General features: G+C 41.1%; 2 protein-coding genes across 13 annotated transcripts in view; one reads left to right on the top strand and one right to left on the bottom strand.

Moving 5' to 3' along the window:
* The first annotated feature begins 11 nt into the window (after positions 1-11).
* Positions 12-11,679, top strand: ppp3r1b (protein phosphatase 3 (formerly 2B), regulatory s1ubunit B, alpha isoform, b). Its single transcript, XM_051945580.1, has 5 exons — positions 12-2,667; positions 3,484-3,660; positions 6,523-6,582; positions 9,381-9,565; positions 9,933-11,679. The coding sequence occupies exons 1-5, from the start codon at positions 2,643-2,645 to the stop codon at positions 9,978-9,980; spliced, it is 495 nt and encodes a 164-aa protein (XP_051801540.1). The 5' UTR covers positions 12-2,642; the 3' UTR covers positions 9,981-11,679.
* Positions 11,680-14,342: 2,663 nt separating this feature from the next.
* The window catches only part of LOC110969991 (NACHT, LRR and PYD domains-containing protein 12-like), a 59,900-nt gene continuing 54,249 nt past the window's right edge, over positions 14,343-19,993 (bottom strand). For all 12 annotated transcript variants that reach the window (XM_051945557.1, XM_051945563.1, XM_051945564.1 and 9 more), the window contains 5 exons: positions 17,895-18,109; positions 17,379-17,638; positions 16,040-16,156; positions 15,779-15,920; positions 14,343-15,210 (listed from right to left, as the gene is read on the bottom strand). In XM_051945557.1, the coding sequence (XP_051801517.1) occupies positions 14,915-15,210; positions 15,779-15,920; positions 16,040-16,156; positions 17,379-17,638; positions 17,895-18,109 (1,030 nt within the window). In that variant the 3' untranslated portion in view covers positions 14,343-14,914. The remainder of the gene's footprint in view (positions 15,211-15,778; positions 15,921-16,039; positions 16,157-17,378; positions 17,639-17,894; positions 18,110-19,993) is intronic.

A 19,993-nucleotide genomic window follows, 5' to 3' on the forward strand; every position in this document is an offset into this window, starting at 1 on the left:
TTTTCAGACCTAAGAATTTCTATGTTTTCACCCTCAAAAACAAAACAAAAAGAAAACTGTGGAAAGATTTCAACAGTTCAATATCTGCAGAAATAAAACTCCCACTGACTCTTATTTTAATGTGAAAGCACCAATCTGAACATTATGAACAACAATAATGGAGTCTGTTGTATAAAAACTGATCATCTGCTTCAGTGGGGAAAGTCTCTGATGTGAAAATATGATTAATCAGATTAAAACCTGTGGAGCTGACAGACTGGGGTGAACCAGGAGGCCCCTGGCTGGAGATCAGTGCAGTTTTTTCCAAATGAAACAGAGTGATCCCTCTTGTCTGTAATTCAAAGTGAACACCTATACAAACACATCTATGTGATTAATTAAGTTATGTAGATCTGATAGAGAACGTGAACCAGAGGCCGATGAGGGTCTGGGGGCCCACCTTGTCCGGTTGATAAAGTCCCATACCGGGCTGTGTGAAGCATCTTGTTCCAGATTCAGCGCAGTTTTGTTAGTGGAACAGAGTGATCCTCCTGTTTATAGACGAGCTCTGCCGCTGTCGCTGCGCTGTCGGACAGCCGGTGTTCGGTAAATCCGGCCGTGTCACCGCATCAAGCTCGTCTCCCAACAGCTGAACGCCGTCCCGAGGCAATATGACGAGAAACCTCCGCTGATCCGTTTATTTAAATTGTCAAATCAAGCGTTCTTCTGTTGCCGCGTCGCTGCTGCGGCTGCAGCGGTGTAGCGGTAACGCGGTATAGCAGCTAACGGTATAGCTGCTAGCGGCATAGCGTCTAATGGTGTAGCGGCTAACAGTGCTGAGTTTAAAAGGACACCAACGTTTGTATTTAATGACAGTATGTGGTAGATATCGTGTTGTTTCTGCTCCTTGTGGCGGTCACTGTCACACGTTCATTCACTGATCACCCTGTTTATTTAGTAACTTCAACATACGGCACAGACTGTAAATGTATGCTAGTTGGTGCTGCTATGGAGAAACACCGGGTTTGGCTAACAGGCTAGCTGCTAGCTGCTTTGAAAGTGATTTGTCGGTATCAGTTAAGAATCAGCTTTAAACTTACAAACAACAACCCTGTGCAGTTGCAGCGAACTGTTTTGGTAATTAGTCAGATTGAATACTTTCTTTGAATAAATACAGTCTAAATTCTGTGATTGCAATTTTTTAAATGTGAATATTTTCACTTTTTTCCTCCTTAATGACAGCAAACTGAAGATCTGATCCACAATTTTAGCATCTTTAGAGACCAAACAACTAATCGATTAATACAAAAACTAAATAGTGATCAGCCATGAAAATAATTTTTATTTTTTATATTTTGTACAAAAATATGAGAAAGCAAACTTCTCCTTATTTATTTAGCAAGTAATTAAACTGAATGAAGCCTAAATCCAATGAATGAATTGCTGCTGTTCTATTGAAATAAATTAGGCAAAATGTTTTGCTTTTCTTTGGGCAGAAATATATTCCACAGGAAACTGAATTTATTTAAAAAGCTTTGGATTGTTGTATTATTATTTTAAAGAGATTTCCAGCAATTTGGTGCCAAAAGAGTGAGCTTCGTGTCAGTTCAGACCGTTTTTTCTGTCATTTTTAACAAATGTTAAGTTATTTTTCTTTTATTAACAGTTTCTGAGTCACTCTGGAGACATTTCAAGTCATTTTCTGACATTTTCTGGTCATTTTTAAACACATTTCATTTCATTAAATAAATGTTTCTGTGATTTTAAATGGAGTTTGAGTCATTTCCAGCAAGGTTTTGTGTAAAACGTTGGTGTCATTATTGGGAAAAGTGTCATTGAAGGCAAAAGTTTGTCGTTTTAAACAAATTTTGCTCATTTGACAGAAATCCGTTTTCTCCTGACGGACTATTCGGTTTTATGTTTCCTTCTCAAATCAAACAGCTCGTTGTTGTTTCTGTAAACTGTACATTTATTGGTTTATTGTGTATCTTCTCAGGGAAATGAAGCTGGTTTTTCTCTGGAGATGTGCTCCCACTGTATCTCAGCTGGAGTTACTTTTATTCTTGTTATTTTTTGCTCATAATCCAGGAATCTGTTCTTCACGTTCCTCATCAGTGGTTGAAACACTAACGGATGTCTGTAGTGAATGACTTTAAAAGCTCTGTTTAAAACCGTCTTTGTCAGTGGTTTGACTTCATTAAAGCAGGTCTGATGTTTCATTCGTCACTAGAAACCTCATCTGGAATCAAACTTTATTTAAGTTTTGATTAAATGTCAAACTGCACAGAAAATAAAATGTCCAGATGTTTTCTCCAGAGCAGAATGCAGTCAATAACACCAGTTAAACCTGAGGAAATGTCCAGTTGGTTTGGGTAAATTCTAAGCTTCTTCATGATGTTGTGGTTCCTCAGAGCTGCAGGACTTTAGATTAAAAATGATTAAAATGAAGCAGGAACAGAAAACGCTGCTCCGGGTTCAGCGGGGTGAAGCCGAACATGAGACCCAGTTAGTCCAGATTTTTCAGTCATTAATGCGCCAGAAGAACCACCTCCATCATCAGCGGAGCGATTAGCGCTGGAAGAGGCGTCACATGACCCGGTAAGGCTCAGAGCACCAGGAGATCCGGCGGCACAGCGCTCACCGTCTGCTGCAGCTCCACAGCCATGGCCGGCACCAGCCACAAGCCCGGTGAGTTTGGTTTCTGAAGCTAGGACAGGTGTGAGACCTGCTGGGCGTCCTGAACAGCTAGAAGGTACCGACAGGCCTCAACTCCTCAAACTGGATGCTTTCTCTGACTGGCTGTGAAAACTGTGTGTGTGTGTGTGTGTGTGGTTTCAGGCGACGCTGATGAGATTAAGAGGCCAGAAAAGAGATTCAGGAAACAAGAAGCTAGAAAAGAAAACTACAGAAAGGACACAAAACTGTCCCAGAGTCTGTAAAACTGTAAATAGTTTGATATCTATCACATAAAGAGCCTCATTTTTTATACTGTTGGATCATAAATTAATTACAAAAGACAAAAACTCCAAAAGAAATGACCACAAAAATACTAAACGATAACAATAGATTGTCTTATTAACTGTCATTAAGATACACAACACACAGTACCACAAATGAGACACAAAACAACAAAAACAAAACTCAGTGACAATAAAGTTCGAAAGTAAGACACAAAAATCGAAAAATCTGTCTCTCAAGAAACACAAAACAAGACAAAAAGACCACAAAGAGGGCACAAGTTGGAAACATTTGGCCAAAAATGTACACAAAATGACAAAAAGAGAAAAATGAACGAAACACAACCACTAGACCTACAATGAGAAAAAGACACAAAATTACAAAAAAATGAGAAACAAAACAACAAAAACGAGACGAAACTACAAAAAGAAAAATCTGACAACATCCCAAAAACAACTCATAATGTCTGTAACTGAGACCCGACAACAGAAAGGAAACCAAAGCGTCCTTAAAGAGCTGCCGGTGTGTGTCTGTGTGCGGTTTCAGTCAACCCTGATCAGATTAAGCGGCTGGGGAAGAGATTTAAGAAGCTCGACCTAGATAACTCAGGCTCGCTGAGCGTGGAGGAGTTCATGTCCTTACCGGAGCTCCAGCAGAACCCCCTGGTGCAGCGAGTCATCGACATATTCGACACCGACGGCAACGGGGAGGTCGACTTCAAAGGTAAGCACATCTGACAGGACGGTCAAAGGATGGGAAATAAACTCCTGCACATTCATAAAGAGACACAAAACGTTCACAAAGAGACAAAATGACCACCAAGAGATACTAAACAACTACAAAGAGACGCAAAACATACACAAAGAAACACAAAACATCCACAAAGACATGCAAAACATCTACAAAGAGATGCAAAATGTCTACAAAGACACGCAAAACATCCACAAAGAGACACAAAACGTCTACAAAAAGATACAAAACATCTACAAAGAGTTACAAAACATCCACAAAGAGACACAAAATATCTACAAAGAGACACAAAACATCCACAAAGAGACACAAAACGACCACAAAGAGACACAAAACATCTACAAAGACACGCAAAACATCCACAAAGAGACGCAAAACGTCTACAAAGAGACGCAAAACATCTACAGAGACGCAAAACGTCTACAAAGAGACGCAAAACGTCTACAAAGAGACGCAAAACGTCTACAAAGAGACACAAAACGTCTACAAAGAGATACAAAACATCTACAAAGAGACACAAAACATCCACAAAGAGACACAAAACGTCTACAAAGAGACACAAAACATCTACAAAGAGATGCAAAACATCCACAAAGAGACGCAAAACGTCTACAAAGAGACGCAAAACGTCTACAAAGAGACGCAAAACGTCTACAAAGAGACGCAAAACGTCTACAAAGAGACACAAAACGTCTACAAAGAGATACAAAACATCCACAAAGAGACACAAAACGACCACAAAGAGACACAAAACATCTACAAAGAGATACAAAACATCTACAAAGAGATACAAAACATCCACAAAGAGACACAAAACGACCACAAAGAGACACAAAACATCTACAAAGAGATACAAAACATCTACAAAGAGATACAAAACATCCACAAAGAGACACAAAACGACCACAAAGAGACACAAAACATCTACAAAGAGATACAAAACATCCACAAAGAGACACAAAACGACCACAAAGAGACACAAAACATCTACAAAGAGATACAAAACATCTACAAAGAGATACAAAACATCCACAAAGAGACACAAAACGACCACAAAGAGACACAAAACATCTACAAAGAGACGCAAAACGTCTACAAAGAGACACAAAACGTCTACAAAGAGATTCAAAACATCCACAAAGAGACACAAAACGACCACAAAGAGACACAAAACATCTACAAAGAGATACAAAACATCTACAAAGAGATACAAAACATCCACAAAGAGACACAAAACGACCACAAAGAGACACAAAACATCTACAAAGAGATACAAAACATCCACAAAGAGACACAAAACGACCACAAAGAGACACAAAACATCTACAAAGAGATACAAAACATCCACAAAGAGACACAAAACGACCACAAAGAGACACAAAACATCTACAAAGAGATGCAAAACATCCACAAAGAGACGCAAAACGTCTACAAAGAGACGCAAAACGTCTACAAAGAGACGCAAAACGTCTACAAAGAGACACAAAACATCCACAAAGAGACGCAAAACGTCTACAAAGAGATACAAAACATCTACAAAGAGACACAAAACATCCACAAAGAGACACAAAACATCCACAAAGAGACACAAAACGTCTACAAAGAGATACAAAACGTCTACAAAGAGATACAAAACATCTACAAAGAGATACAAAACATCTACAAAGAGATACAAAACATCCACAAAGAGACACAAAACATCCACAAAGAGACACAAAACGTCTACAAAGAGATACAAAACGTCTACAAAGAGATACAAAACATCTACAAAGAGATACAAAACATCTACAAAGAGATACAAAACATCTACAAAGAGACACAAAACATCCACAAAGAGACACAAAACGTCTACAAAGAGATACAAAACGTCTACAAAGAGATACAAAACGTCTACAAAGAGATACAAAACATCTACAAAGAGATACAAAACATCCACAAAGAGACACAAAACGACCACAAAGAGACACAAAACATCTACAAAGAGATACAAAACATCCACAAAGAGACACAAAACGACCACAAAGAGACACAAAACATCTACAAAGAGATGCAAAACATCCACAAAGAGACGCAAAACGTCTACAAAGAGACGCAAAACGTCTACAAAGAGACGCAAAACGTCTACAAAGAGACGCAAAACGTCTACAAAGAGACACAAAACATCCACAAAGAGACGCAAAACGTCTACAAAGAGATACAAAACATCTACAAAGAGACACAAAACATCTACAAAGAGACACAAAACATCCACAAAGAGACACAAAACGTCTACAAAGAGATACAAAACGTCTACAAAGAGATACAAAACATCTACAAAGAGATACAAAACATCCACAAAGAGACACAAAACGACCACAAAGAGACACAAAACATCTACAAAGAGATACAAAACATCCACAAAGAGACACAAAACGACCACAAAGAGACACAAAACATCTACAAAGAGATGCAAAACATCCACAAAGAGACGCAAAACGTCTACAAAGAGACGCAAAACGTCTACAAAGAGACGCAAAACGTCTACAAAGAGACACAAAACATCCACAAAGAGACACAAAACGTCTACAAAGAGATACAAAACATCTACAAAGAGACACAAAACGACCACAAAGAGACACAAAACATCTACAAAGAGAGATAAAAAAATAAAGAGACACAAAACATCCACAGAGACACAAAGCAACCACTAAGACAAAAAAAATACCACAGACATAATTTTTGTTCATTGACAATCTTGTAATTTTTGAGCAGCAACATTCAAACTTTTTATGTTTCTCTTATTTCTTGTGATTAAACCTTCTGTGTTTGGTTTGATTGTGTTTTTGTGTTTGACAGAGTTCATTGAAGGAGTCTCACAGTTCAGCATTAAAGGCGACAAACAGCAGAAGCTTCGCTGTAAGAGTCTTTTCTTATCGTTGAACCAACGTTTGCTCAGGTTTCATGAACACTCCACCTGTCCACAAGGGGGCTGCATTCCCTGAACACAAAGATTCATCCAATGTCTTCAGTCTTTCTCTGCTTGGTTTAAATGTAGTACTACAGGTTAAATGTAGTGTTAGAGGGTAAATGTAGTGTTAGAGGGTAAACGTAGCGTTAGACGGTAAATGTAGTGTTAGAGGGTAAATGTAGCGTTAGAGGGTAAACGTAGCGTTAGACGGCAAATGTAGCGTTAGAGGGTAAATGTAGTGTTAGACGGTAAATGTAGCGTTAGAGGGTAAATGTAGTGTTAGACGGTAAATGTAGCGTTAGAGGGTAAATGTAGTGTTAGACGGTAAATGTAGCGTTAGAGGGTAAATGTAGCGTTAGAGGGTAAATGTAGCGTTAGAGGGTAAATGTAGCGTTAGACGGTAAACGTAGCGTTAGACGGTAAATGTAGTGTTAGAGGGTAAATGTAGGGTTAGAGGGTAAATGTAGCGTTAGAGAGTAAATGTAGTGTTAGAGGGTAAATGTAGTGTTAGACGGTAAATGTAGCGTTAGAGGGTAAATGTAGCGTTAGACGGTAAACGTAGCGTTAGACGGTAAATGTAGTGTTAGACGGTAAATGTAGGGTTAGAGGGTAAATGTAGCGTTAGAGAGTAAATGTAGCGTTAGAGGGTAAATGTAGTGTTAGACGGTAAATGTAGCGTTAGAGGGTAAATGTAGTGTTAGACGGTAAATGTAGCGTTAGAGGGTAAATGTAGCGTTAGAGGGTAAATGTAGTGTTAGAGGGTAAATGTAGCGTTAGAGGGTAAATGTAGTGTTAGACGGTAAATGTAGCGTTAGAGGGTAAATGTAGTGTTAGACGGTAAATGTAGCGTTAGAGGGTTAATGTAGTGTTAGACGGTAAATGTAGCGTTAGAGGGTAAATGTAGCGTTAGAGGGTAAATGTAGCGTTAGAGGGTAAATGTAGCGTTAGACGGTAAACGTAGCGTTAGACGGTAAATGTAGCGTTAGAGGGTAAATGTAGCATTAGAGAGTAAATGTAGTGTTAGAGGGTAAATGTAGGGTTAGAGGGTAAATGTAGCGTTAGAGAGTAAATGTAGTGTTAGAGGGTAAATGTAGTGTTAGACGGTAAATGTAGCGTTAGAGGGTAAATGTAGCGTTAGAGGGTAAATGTAGCGTTAGAGGGTAAATGTAGCGTTAGACGGTAAATGTAGCGTTAGAGGGTAAATGTAGTGTTAGAGGGTAAATGTAGTGTTAGAGGGTAAATGTAGCATTAGACGGTAAATGTAGCGTTAGAGGGTAAATGTAGCGTTAGAGGGTAAACGTAGTACTAGAGGGTAAATGTAGCGTTAGAGAGTAAATGTAGTGTTAGAGGGTAAACGTAGTACTAGAGGGTAATGTAGCGTTAGAGGGTAAACGTAGCGTTAGACGGTAAATGTAGTGTTAGAGGGTAAATGTAGTGTTAGAGGGTAAATGTAGTGTTAGAGGGTAAATGTAGCGTTAGACGGTAAATGTAGCGTTAGAGGGTAAATGTAGCGTTAGAGGGTAAACGTAGTACTAGAGGGTAAATGTAGCGTTAGAGAGTAAATGTAGTGTTAGAGGGTAAACGTAGTACTAGAGGGTAAATGTAGCGTTAGAGGGTAAACGTAGCGTTAGACGGTAAATGTAGTGTTAGAGGGTAAATGTAGCGTTAGACGGTAAATGTAGCGTTAGAGGGTAAATGTAGCGTTAGAGGGTAAATGTAGTACTAGAGGGTAAATGTAGTGTTAGAGAGTAAATGTAGTGTTAGAGGGTAAATGTAGCGTTAGAGGGTAAATGTAGCGTTAGAGGGTAAATGTAGTACTAGAGGGTAAATGTAGCATTAGAGAGTAAATGTAGTGTTAGAGGGTAAACGTAGCGTTAGAGGGTAAATGTAGCGTTAGAGAGTAAATGTAGCGTTAGAGAGTAAATGTAGCATTAGACGGTAAATGTAGTGTTAGAGAGTAAATGTAGCGTTAGAGGGTAAATGTAGTGTTAGAGAGTAAATGTAGCGTTAGAGAGTAAATGTAGTGTTAGAGGGTAAACATAGTACTAGAGGGTAAATGTAGTGTTAGACGGTAAATGTAGTGTTAGAGGGTAAATGTAGTGTTAGAGAGTAAATGTAGTATTAGAGGGTAAATGTAGTAAAACTAGTTCCAACATGACTTGAAGTTTCTCCAAAATGACTTGAACTTTCCAAAATGATGAAATATTTGCCCAAAGTGACTCAACTTTGTCCAAAAACTACGACAACATTGTCCAGAACCTGTTAACCAGTTTTCTTTACTATGTTTTTAATTTATCTTGCTTTTACTTTGGGTCCATCTTTGTTCTTTTAGCCGTAGCACTGTTGTCATTGTCTTGTATTGTTTTTAGGTGTGTTACAATACGAGAGAACTCACTCACTGTAAACTGAATTTACCTAAGGGTGCAATAAATGTTTAGAATCTTGAAATCTTGAATCTTAAACATCTAAAATGAGTCAAATTCAACAGTGACTCAAACTGTGTCCAAAATGACAGAAAATTTACTTGAATTTTCTTTAAAATGACTCAGGGTTCTGTGAAGAGACTTGAAAATGTGTCCAAAAGAAGTTCAAAAATGACTCTAAATGAGTCCAGCATAGGGCGTCCTGGTTAACACGTCTGGTTCTGCTGCTGGTTTGAAGTCAGGAGACGTTTGTTCCTCGATGCAGCCTGTCGTGAGTCTCGCTGTGTTTTATCTGTCCATCTGTGTTGTTGTTCTGACCTCAGTCGCCTTCAGGATCTACGACGTGGACAAAGACGGCTACATCTCCAATGGTGAGCTGTTCCAGGTCCTGAAGATGATGGTAGGAAACAACCTGAAGGACACGCAGCTGCAGCAGATCGTCGACAAAACCATCATCAACGCAGACAAAGATGGAGATGGCAGGATATCCTTCGATGAGTTCTGTTTGGTGAGTTTACGTCAACATCTAGTTGATTAGTCCTCCCATCTGATCTGAGCGACTAAATGAAGAAAGAACTTCATGTTCTATAGATGAAACCTTGTTGTAAAGCTCCAGTAGAGGGTAAATGTAGTACTGGAGGGTAAATGTAGTACTGGAGGGTAAATGTAGCAGTAGAGGGTAAATGTAGTGTTAGAGGGTCTCCCGTGATGCATTCAGGGACCATCTGAAAGTTGTAAATCTGATGATTCTTTCCATTTATACAGTTTCTGGCTGATTAAAGTTGCCATTCTGTTTTAAGGGTAACTTGTGGTGGGTTTTGGGTTCGGACGGTTCAGGATGTGACTCGGTTCTGGGTCTCTGTCTCCTCCTTCAGGTCGTCGGTGGTCTGGACATTCACAAAAAGATGGTGGTGGACGTGTGACGCATTCTGACTGAACTCTGAGCACTTTAAAAGCTGCTGGATGAAGACTCGATTTACTCGTGTTCAGGGTTTAATTCAGGCGTCATCTTCTGGACTTTGGAGCCCTGCAGGTGGAACTTTGAGTTCATCCTTCAGCTTTCTGCTGATTCAAACAACGGTTCAGGAGACGATGTGATGGTGAAGCTCTGCTGGATGTTAGTCGATGTTCGGTTCAGTGGAGACGTCCAGCTGTTTGAATCTGAACTGCTTCTGTGACAGAAGCTTCATTAAACTTCTTCCAGTGCTGCTGCATGGTGGAGCATCTCATCCTAAATTATTCAAAACTCTACAGAAAATCCTACATTTTGTCTGAAGTGACTCGAAATTTCCCTAAAACGAGTTCATAAATGTCTAAATTTGGAGGAAATTACTCAAAACTGTCTAGAAAGAAAAAAATTTGCCCAAATTGGGTTAGAAAGTGTCCAAAATGACTCCAAAATGGCAAGAAAGTCTCAAAATGTGCCAAAAATGACCAGAAACTTAAGTAATTATTGTCCATGATGACTCAAGACTGTCCAGGAAGTCTTAAATTGGTCCAAATTAAAAATGACTCAAAATGTGTCCAAAATGAGTCCAAGAAATTTTTAAAAATCAAAATACACTTCAAATTCAGAGACACAAAATTGATCCAAAATGACTCAAGACTGTAGAGAAAGTCTTGAAATTTGTCTACACTGACCAGAAACACGTCCAGAATCTGTTATTGTCCACAGTAACTCAGGACTGTGCAGAAAGACTTAATATGTTAATCTCTGGACGCGTTTCTGGTTCCTGATAATTCACCAGATTAACTTTTAAAAGGTCATTCTGGGTGAACTTTAGTGTTGGTAGGAGGTTGGTCAGAACTATTAGAGGCCATGGAAGAAGAAACAGCTTTTTGAACAAATTTCTATTACTCATTCATACTGAGCTTTGATCATCAAGTTTTACCCAGAATGCACCTGCAGAACCATCTACAGCTGGTGATCGTGATTCAGCTTCCATCTTCTTCGTGTTTTAGTCGATTCATATGTTTTTGAACTTAAAGGCACGAAGGAATGTTTCATTATGTTTCAGAACTAATACTTTTTCATTGTTTTGGTTTCTCATTTGTTTGATGAAATCTTTAACTTCCTCTGTGTGGATGAACTCTGAGTTTAAACTACTTTGTAATTCTGTTAACTGGACGAAGTAAAACGGGGATATTTTCTGTCTGGTCCTGGTTAGATGAGCAGTCTGACCTGTCATTTCCTGTCAATTAAATAAGAGCTTGAGAATCTGAGCCACTGTTTAAAGAGCCTCTAACTCCATTATTCAGCGTCTTTAAACTGACGCAGTTTTTATCAGAATTCAGATGTTTTCCCCCTAAAATATCACGTGTCTATATGCTGGACTGAAGACGTTCTGAGGGCTTAACATGGTTCAAAATGACTTAAAGGGACTCAGAAAATTGTGACGGGCTTCTGGACTACATGAAGATCAAGAACATCAGTGAGCGGCTGTGGATCGTTTCTTGGGTGACCGCCTGGTTTGTTCTCGTCAGGTGGAAGGTTTTGTATGTTTCATGTTCTGGAACTGAAATTAGAACACATGGTTCAGGACATGTGAATAGATCAGTGATTTCCAAAGTATCCTGTGGTGATGTTGTTGTAGAATTAAGTTAATTTACGTTTGATCAATATTTGTGCCTCCATGAAGCGTGACTTCAGTTTCTCCAGGATCTTTAGCTCACAAACACTCAGCAAACATGCAGCTTCTGTTCTGAGAGTTTCACTGAACCCAGGAAGGACGAAGAGAGATTTTGTCTCAGAATTTTAATTCCTACCTTGCTCTTATTAAATATTTTTGCCCTCTATTGGATACAGTTACATATCAACTGATACACAAAGTTGGTCAGCAAAGCAGCTAGCAGTGATGAAAGATCAGCAGCATCAAAGCTGCATGTTGTGGAAGAGTTTTGGTCGCTGGTGGAGAAAAGACCTCAGCGCAGAGGAACATCATGAGGCCAGTGTTAGACTTCAACTCTGATACTTAGAGAAGTGGACAAAGACGTTCATTTAGGTGCGTCATGTCGTTTCTGGTCCTGGTGTTGTCAGAGCTGGAACACCTAAATGGAACACAGCCGCTGGACATGCAAAGACAAGCTAAACTAGCTGCTGTCATTTTACCAACTAACCTGATGAAGACATCAGGATCAGTTTCCTCCTCCTCCTCAGTGAAACACTTCACTGCTTTCACTAGTAAACAGACTCTCAGTAGATGTTCCACTGACTTATGTACATCAGGAGGTTTTATGGGAAAGTGGAGGCGAGGATTATCGTGTAAACAGAGTTTTACTGAGTATTCAGCCTCCACAGTTAGGGGGTGAATAAATATTTAGATAGAATTTCTGCTGAGTCCATCCCAACATGCTGAACTAGAATGATATGAGATGATTAAAGACGTGATGAGGAAGCAGAAGCAGGATGATGGTCACTGTTAGATCTAATCTGTTCATGATGGGACCGCATGCAGCCTCTGGAAAATGTTTGCTTTCACTCATTCACCAACAGAGGGCGCTCTGACGCCAACCATCACTTTCTGGTTTCCAAGGAAACTTTGAAACATCAGTTCACAAGTTTCTGAAGCTAATTCACACAAGATGTTCACCCAAACACGTACTTTAACACCTTGAGGGTTTGGTTTAAAATGTGCATAAAATCACCTGTAATTCTGTGACATCATCATTCTACAGGTGATGTGGCTTCCTGATGAGTAGGAACGTCACACTTTGGTCAGAGTCAGAATGCATCAGTGCTCTGCTGACAGGACTCAGAAAACTCCAGCACCAAGACAGAAAGCCTGTGGAACACATTACTGCTGATATCATCATCATCACACTGCATCCTTTGTTGTTCAGATTTATAGAGCTCTGCTGGATAAACTCCATCCTGGATGAGGAACATGCATCCAACCATCTGCAGCTTGTTCTAGGACACACAAGCCTACTGTTTAGTCCATCCCTGAAAACTGTGGATGATTTCTCATGATAGATTATTTTAAAAGGACTGTTCTGACCAAAGTGTCAACCACTGGAGCTGAGAGCTAAAACCAACACCAGAGGAACAAAAAACAATCGTTCACTGGAGACTGGCTCCTAAAGAGTCGATCCTCATCGACCTCCGTGTTCCAGTGAACAACTTTACAGCAGAAACCAACCCGTTTACAGCCTGGAACTAAAACAGTTCTGGTCTCTGAAGCTGATCTGTCCACTCATGACAAACGCTGACACTTTCTGAGCATGTGCCAGAAAAGTCCTCAATCTTATTTAAACCTTTTTCTCAGGACATTCTCATGTTCTTCATGTCCACCCTTAATAAAATAACATCCAAATCACTTTCCAGGAATAATTCATGTCTAAGAAATGTCTCTTGTCAAAAAAGGGTTTAAATATGTTTAAAAATGTCCACACTTTAGACAAAACGTAAACATGTCCTGTAAATATGGTCACTTTCCACGTTCAAAAAAAAAAAAAAAAAGAAAAAGGCAAAAACATCTTGTTTCAAAAAAAATGTCCCAATTTCCCAAAACAAGTCATAGAAAAGGTCCAACAAAACACTTTCACAATGTTTTCTCACTGGAAGAAAAACTGTTTTTTTTAAGTTTCCATTTTCCAGATCTGTCTTTACATCAAAGTCTGAGAAACATCTCCCAAAAAGCCAAGTATCACATTATTTAATTTCTAATTAATTTAACTGTAAATGTCGGTTTCAACGTGAACATGAAGCCATTAAATGTTGAAAAGGTTCCAAAGAAACCTCAGCAGGAAGCAGACTTCCCAGCATGCATTTCTTCCAGTAAAAACACCGTTTTGTAGCTGAGAATACTCATGATGGAAACCATCTTTCACACATTAAATTAAGTTGCAGTTGTTTCGTCTCATGATGATGAAAACGGAACCATAACTTCAGCTCACATCAGAACAACCAAACGTCTTCATCCTGATTCTGCTACAAACAAAGTTTTTTCCTCTGAAATTCTTCACACTGAGATGAAGAAAAAGAACGAAGCAGAGAAAAGTAACGTCTTGAAGAACCAACAATCACTTTACTTGTGTGACATGGAGGAATCAGAGATCTGGATTCTACATTTTCATTGAGCTTTGATCCAGAAGGACGAGCTGCTGCTGCATTCTGGATCATCTGCAGAGGTTTGACCGTGCATCAGGGAGGGAGGAAGGAGCTGCAGGAGTCCACCAAGGGGAAGCACTGTGACATCAGGGAGGTCTTCTTTCTGAACCAAACACAGGAAACGCTATGAAACAAGCAGAAACTAAACAAATAGATCAGTGAGAAAGAAACCAACCTGTAGACATCAGTGGGTCACAGAGGCGTCTTCATCAGGCCTTCCTCTTCCTCCTCAGCATCTTCCATCTTCATCCATCAGAAGGCCTCAGATCAAGTCCTCCAGCCATGTCAGGTCATCTCCAGCTCTCCAACCAGACGTGGTTCCTCTCCTCGTCCGTCCTCTGAAGTGGGAGCGTCTTCGTCCCACTTTCAGGACATCAAACTTGGAGTCATCCTCAGCTAAAGAACAATCCCATTTCATTAAAGTGCAACGCAGTGAGTCCACAGGAGATCCAAACGCTGGCCAGAAAGTCCACATCTGTCCAACAACTGCCAGAGACGATGCAGCAGTCTGTAAGAGTCCAGAGCAGGCGTCCTGCTCGTTGTAGAGCTCCTTAATCGTCCCATCGTCAGTTCAAGTTTCATGTGATTTAATCACGTTCAGCTGTCCAGGTTTAGTTGGATGACAGAGACTAAATCAGTTTCAGAGTCAGACTTCAAACAGCAGAGCTGGTCATTTAAAGGTGATGTGAGTGTCCACAGGCCAGCTCTTACAGGAGGAAATCATCTCAACTCCACACTTTCTGGTTTTTACGTCAGGTTCAGGTTTCTGAAAAGGAATGAATCGACCTCACTAAGAGCAGTTTTCAGACGTGAAACAGCATCAGGTCCCTTTCTATGAACCCCGTCGATGAGCTGCCGTGCTTTATCTGCTCCGGTCTGTGCTCTGATGACGTCCTTCTCTTCTTCACTGATAACTCTCTGGTCATAGAGTCTGTCCAGGAGCTGGTTCACAGTAACGTCTGACAGTCCGTTTATCAACCGTGTCCGAACTGATAACAGCCAGTCCTGTGGTTGGACTCTCTGCTCTGTGTCTCTTCCTGGACCTGGAAGGAAAAGGGGAAACCATGTTTAACTCCAAACCAGCATTTCTACAGCAGCATCATCCTGCTTCAGCATCCAGACATGTTCTGTCCTGTTCTTTGTTCTTCTTTTACCACAATACCAAACACTAGTTATGTTCTTTGGCCCCCTCCTGCTGCTGTCAATCAAACCAAAAGGAACACGCCTCTCCAGTCAGCTGAGATAAAAAGTTTAGTCTGTTTTTCTGATGTTTCCACACTGACAGTTTTCTTCCTTATAAGACCAGCGTTAGATATTCCACGTCCACAAGGGCCCAGAATTTATGACAATGCTGCACATGCTCAGAACAGGTAGATAACCAACTGTGCACGTCTAGAACAGTCCCACACTGACTCCAGCTGACTATGAGGTAGTACAATAGAACCAACCATGCATGTGTGCAATCAAAGCTTTTTAAAACAAAACTATTCACACACTGAAATAGACTGGTAGGAGTTTTGTATGGAAAGGAAGGGGATAAAGGTGACATCAGGTAACATCTCTGCAGCAGAAGAAGTCATTTGTGCTGCTGCAGGAGGGTGAAGCCTTTACCTGTCAGATGAACATCACGTTTCCACACTTCTCTCTCCTCTTGGTCTTGGACCATCAAAGTCACTAAATCTGGATTTGTATTCAGGAAAACCTCAAATGTTGGGTGGAAATTGGGTCCAAAATGTGAACAAAATTGTGCACGCTGAAAACCAACACAAACACATCACTATGACAGCAGAAATAAACGTTTATCCACTCCTCAATTACTGTGAATCAGTTTTAAATATCATTTTCTTTATTACCATGTCAGATTTCCCTTACCGTCGGCTGTATTTTCAAGCCCTCCTGCTCACAGCGGACACTGTAACTACAACCAAAGCTGAACAAACAGTCAGCTGAGATCTCGATGTATTCTGCATTTCCTCGTTGGGCAGCAACCTTCAGCAGAAGAACACATTTATCACAGTGTGAATGATCAAGTAGTCTGCTCTATTTATTTATAGAGGTATTTAGAACCTTGGATGTTGTCCAAAGTTCTTTAAATTAGAATTACAGACTACAGTCAAGGTCAAACGTTTACATACACTTGTAAAGAACATAATGTCATGGCTCTCTTGAGGTTCCAGTTATTTCTACAACTCAGGTTTTTCTCTGATAGACTGATTGGAACAGATACTTCTTTGTCACCAATAACATTCATGAAGTTTGGTTCTTTTATGACTTTATTATGGGTTAACAGAAAAAGTGACCAAATCTGCTGGGTCAAAAACATACATACAGCAACGCTAATATTTGGTTACACGTCCCTTGGCCATTTTCACTTTAATTAGATGCTTTTGGTAGCCATCCACAAGCTTCTGGCAAGCTTCTGGTTGAATCTTTGACCGCTTCTCTTGACAGAATCGGTGCAGTTCAGTTAAATTTGTTGGCTTTCTGACATGGACTGGACTTGTTTCTTCAGCATTGTCCACATGTTTTCAATGGGGTTTAAGTCAGGACTTTGGTAAGGCCATTCTAAAACCTTAATTCTAGCCTGATTTAGCCATTCCATTACCACTTTTGATGTGTGTTTGGGGTCATTGTCCTGTTGGAACACCCAACTGTGGCCAAGACCCACCGTGCTTGGCAGTAGGCATGGTGTTCTTGGGGTCAAAGGCCTCACCTTTTCTCCTCCAAACATATTGCTCGGCATTGTGGCCAAACAGCTTGACCAAAATTTCTAATTCATGTTGCTGTATGTGTATTTTTGACCCAGCAGATTTGGTCACTTTTTCTGTTTACCCTTAATAAAGTCATAAAAGAACCATCTCAGTGACACAGAAGTATCTGTTCCAATCACTCTATCAGAGAAAAATCTGAGTTGTAGAAATAACTGGAAACTCAAGAGAGCCATGACATTATGTTCTTTACAAGGGTATGTAAACTTTTGACCTTGACTGTATGTCCCGTCATCCTGGGATCCTACCAGGGAGAGTGGAAAGAAGAAAGAGAGTAGAAGTAGTAGTAGGTCATTGGTAACCAGTTAGGAGAGACCAGGACACCAGAACAGAGGCAAGATAGCAACTGGTAGCCAGTAAAGATAGAGAAGGTTGACGGGGTTGACAGTTCAGTTGGGTTCGGATTACAACCACAGCATCAGACACACATCTGATCACTTTACCTCTTTTACAGGGATGTTCTCCTGCAGCAGAAACACATCAAGTGTCCGAGGACCTCTGATTGGAGGCCGGAGGAACAGCAACACTTGTCCGTTTACTGGTAGTGAGAGCCACCTTTTAACAGGATCCCAGATGAGGCCGAAGAGAGAGAGGTGAGCGACCTCCACGACCACATGAGTGTCAGTGATCTGCAGCGGCTTCAAGATGCTCATTCCATCATTAGTGAAGTGGGCAACAGACAGCAGTCCATCGATACTCAGCGCTGTAGGAGCACAGAAATATTAAACCTCAGACCGCTTCATCTCTGCCTAGTTATTTTCACTTCAGATAAATCTGCTGATATTAATTTCAGAACATGCCAAGGATCTCTAGTCCACCCCATCCTGTCGTTCATCTGTCTGATGGGTGCATTTGGTACTATAGATAAACTCCATGACAAGTTTTGCTGCTTTTTACAATGTACCAGAAATACTACAGATCTATATCTGTTGTCTAATAATGCAGAGCACACTGCTTACCATCCTTTGTTTCACAGTGTGGGAAGTGGAGCTGACGGACTGCATCCTCAGAGCACCGGATGTCAAACAGCGGTCCTGCAGCTTCTTTACCAGTCAATTTGAGGCGGTTCTCCTCCCATTGAACGATCCCGTACAGCAGCTCCGCCTCTTGAGTCATAACAAACACCAGTCCAGTCTCAGAACACTGGAACACACCTGGACCAGTACACCTGAACCTGCAGGACAAAGACAGGCTGAAAACCTGCAGCAATCCTGTGGAACCTGAAATGAAAGTGATTTATTACCACTGTTAAGCAATGGTTCTAAATCAGACTCTACTTAATGTTGACAGACAAGAGAAAAAAGGACAAAAACTGTAGAAAAACAACAGAAACTACTGGATAGTTTAGCTTAGAAATCAAGTTTGCTTCATACTGCAGTACACACTATGTCAGTGGATGCTACTTTTGTGCTGTTGTAATGTAGTTAAGACGATTTGTCCTGAATTGTTGTGAACATATGTCATTTTATTATCACAAGCGGTCCTTATTTGATACTGTGTGATGCTCATTCTACCACCTAGCACCTTAACTTACATCAAACAACCATCTGACACAGGAGAGCTGTTGATTCATGTCACTGAGCACTAAACCCTAACCCTAACCTTGGGAAATTTCCCCGGAAACGGAGAGTAATAAAGGATTATCTTATCTTAAAAGGCACTGTGCTTATTCTCTCTTCCATCCATCTTGCAAAAGCTATCTTGTTTGCGTCTTCGACAACTCCACAGCTTACAATACACATCTGCCCATCCACCCATCCATCCGTCCATCCATCCATCTGTCTGTCCATCCATCCATCCATCCATCCATCCATCCATCCGTCCATCCATCCAGGCATCCATCCATCCATCCATCCGTCCGTCCGTCCATCCATTCAGGCATCCATCGTCCATCCATCCATCCGTCCGACCAGCCGTCCGTTCAGCCGTCCGTCCATCCGTCCGTCCATCCAGGCATCCATCGTCCATCCGTCCATCTGTCCGTCCATCCATCCGACCAGCTGTCCCTCCATCCGTGCAACCAGGCATCCATCGTTCGTCCGTCCGTCCGTCCATCCATCCATCCATCTATCGTCCATCCATCCATCCGTCCATCTGTGCATCTAGCTGTCCGTCCGTCCATCCATCTGTCCATCCATCTGTCCATCTGTCCATCTATCCAGGCATCCATCATCCATCCATCCATCCATCCATCTGCCCATCCATCCATCCATCCATCCGTGCGTCCATCCATCCAACCAGCCGTCCGTCCAGCCATCCGTCCATCCATCCGACCAGCCGTCCATCCAGCCGTCCATCCATCCAGGCATCCATCGTCCATCCGTCCGTCCCTCCGTCCATCTATCCGTCCATCCATCCAGGCATCCATGTCCATCCATCCGTCCGTCCATCCATCCGTCCGTCCAGCCATCCATCCATCCAGCCGTCCATCCATCCATCCATCGTCCATCCATCAATCCAGCTGTCTATCCATCCGTCCAGCCATCCATCCGTCCAGCCATCCATCCGTCCAGCCATCCATCCTCTTCCACTTATTCAGGGTTTGGTCATGGAGGCAGCAGATGAAGGAGGTCTTTCCAGAAGTCCTTTCCCCAAACAACGCTTTTCAGATTTTCCTGGAAGATCCCGAAGCGTTCCAAGGCCAAACGAGATACATAATCCCTCCAGCGGGTTCTGGTCAACCCCAGGGTTTCCTCCCATTCAGATGTTTGGAAAACCTCCAAAGTCTCCCTGGAGACATACGAATCTGATGACTAAACCACCTCAACTGGCCAATTTTGATGCAAAATGTCTTGTGGCTCAGCTAGAATGACTGTGTGACTGAGGTGTTTGACAGTTTAGTCCTTAATATTGGACAATGTATTATAAAGCAGACAAGAGGCGAATAAAAAAGTTGGCCAAACTGAAACAAGTAATGAACAGAATGAAATATCTTAGGTCTAAGATAGTCTTTTTACAAGAATCTCACTTAGTAGCCTCAGAGATACACTATATTGCCAAAAGTATTGGCTCACCTGCCTTGACTCGCATATGAACGTAAGTGACATCCCATTCCTAA

Source organism: Acanthochromis polyacanthus, chromosome 3, assembly GCF_021347895.1.
Source record: "Acanthochromis polyacanthus isolate Apoly-LR-REF ecotype Palm Island chromosome 3, KAUST_Apoly_ChrSc, whole genome shotgun sequence".
NCBI lineage: Eukaryota > Metazoa > Chordata > Actinopteri > Pomacentridae > Acanthochromis > Acanthochromis polyacanthus.

Excerpts from the sequence above, each read along its gene's own strand:
- ppp3r1b (XM_051945580.1), top strand. The coding sequence starts at position 2,643 with ATGGCCGGCACCAGCCACAAGCCCG. Across the intron at positions 2,668-3,483 it reads CGGCACCAGCCACAAGCCCG|TCAACCCTGATCAGATTAAG; the intron begins GTGAGTTTGGTT and ends GTGCGGTTTCAG. Across the intron at positions 6,583-9,380 it reads CAAACAGCAGAAGCTTCGCT|TCGCCTTCAGGATCTACGAC; the intron begins GTAAGAGTCTTT and ends TTCTGACCTCAG.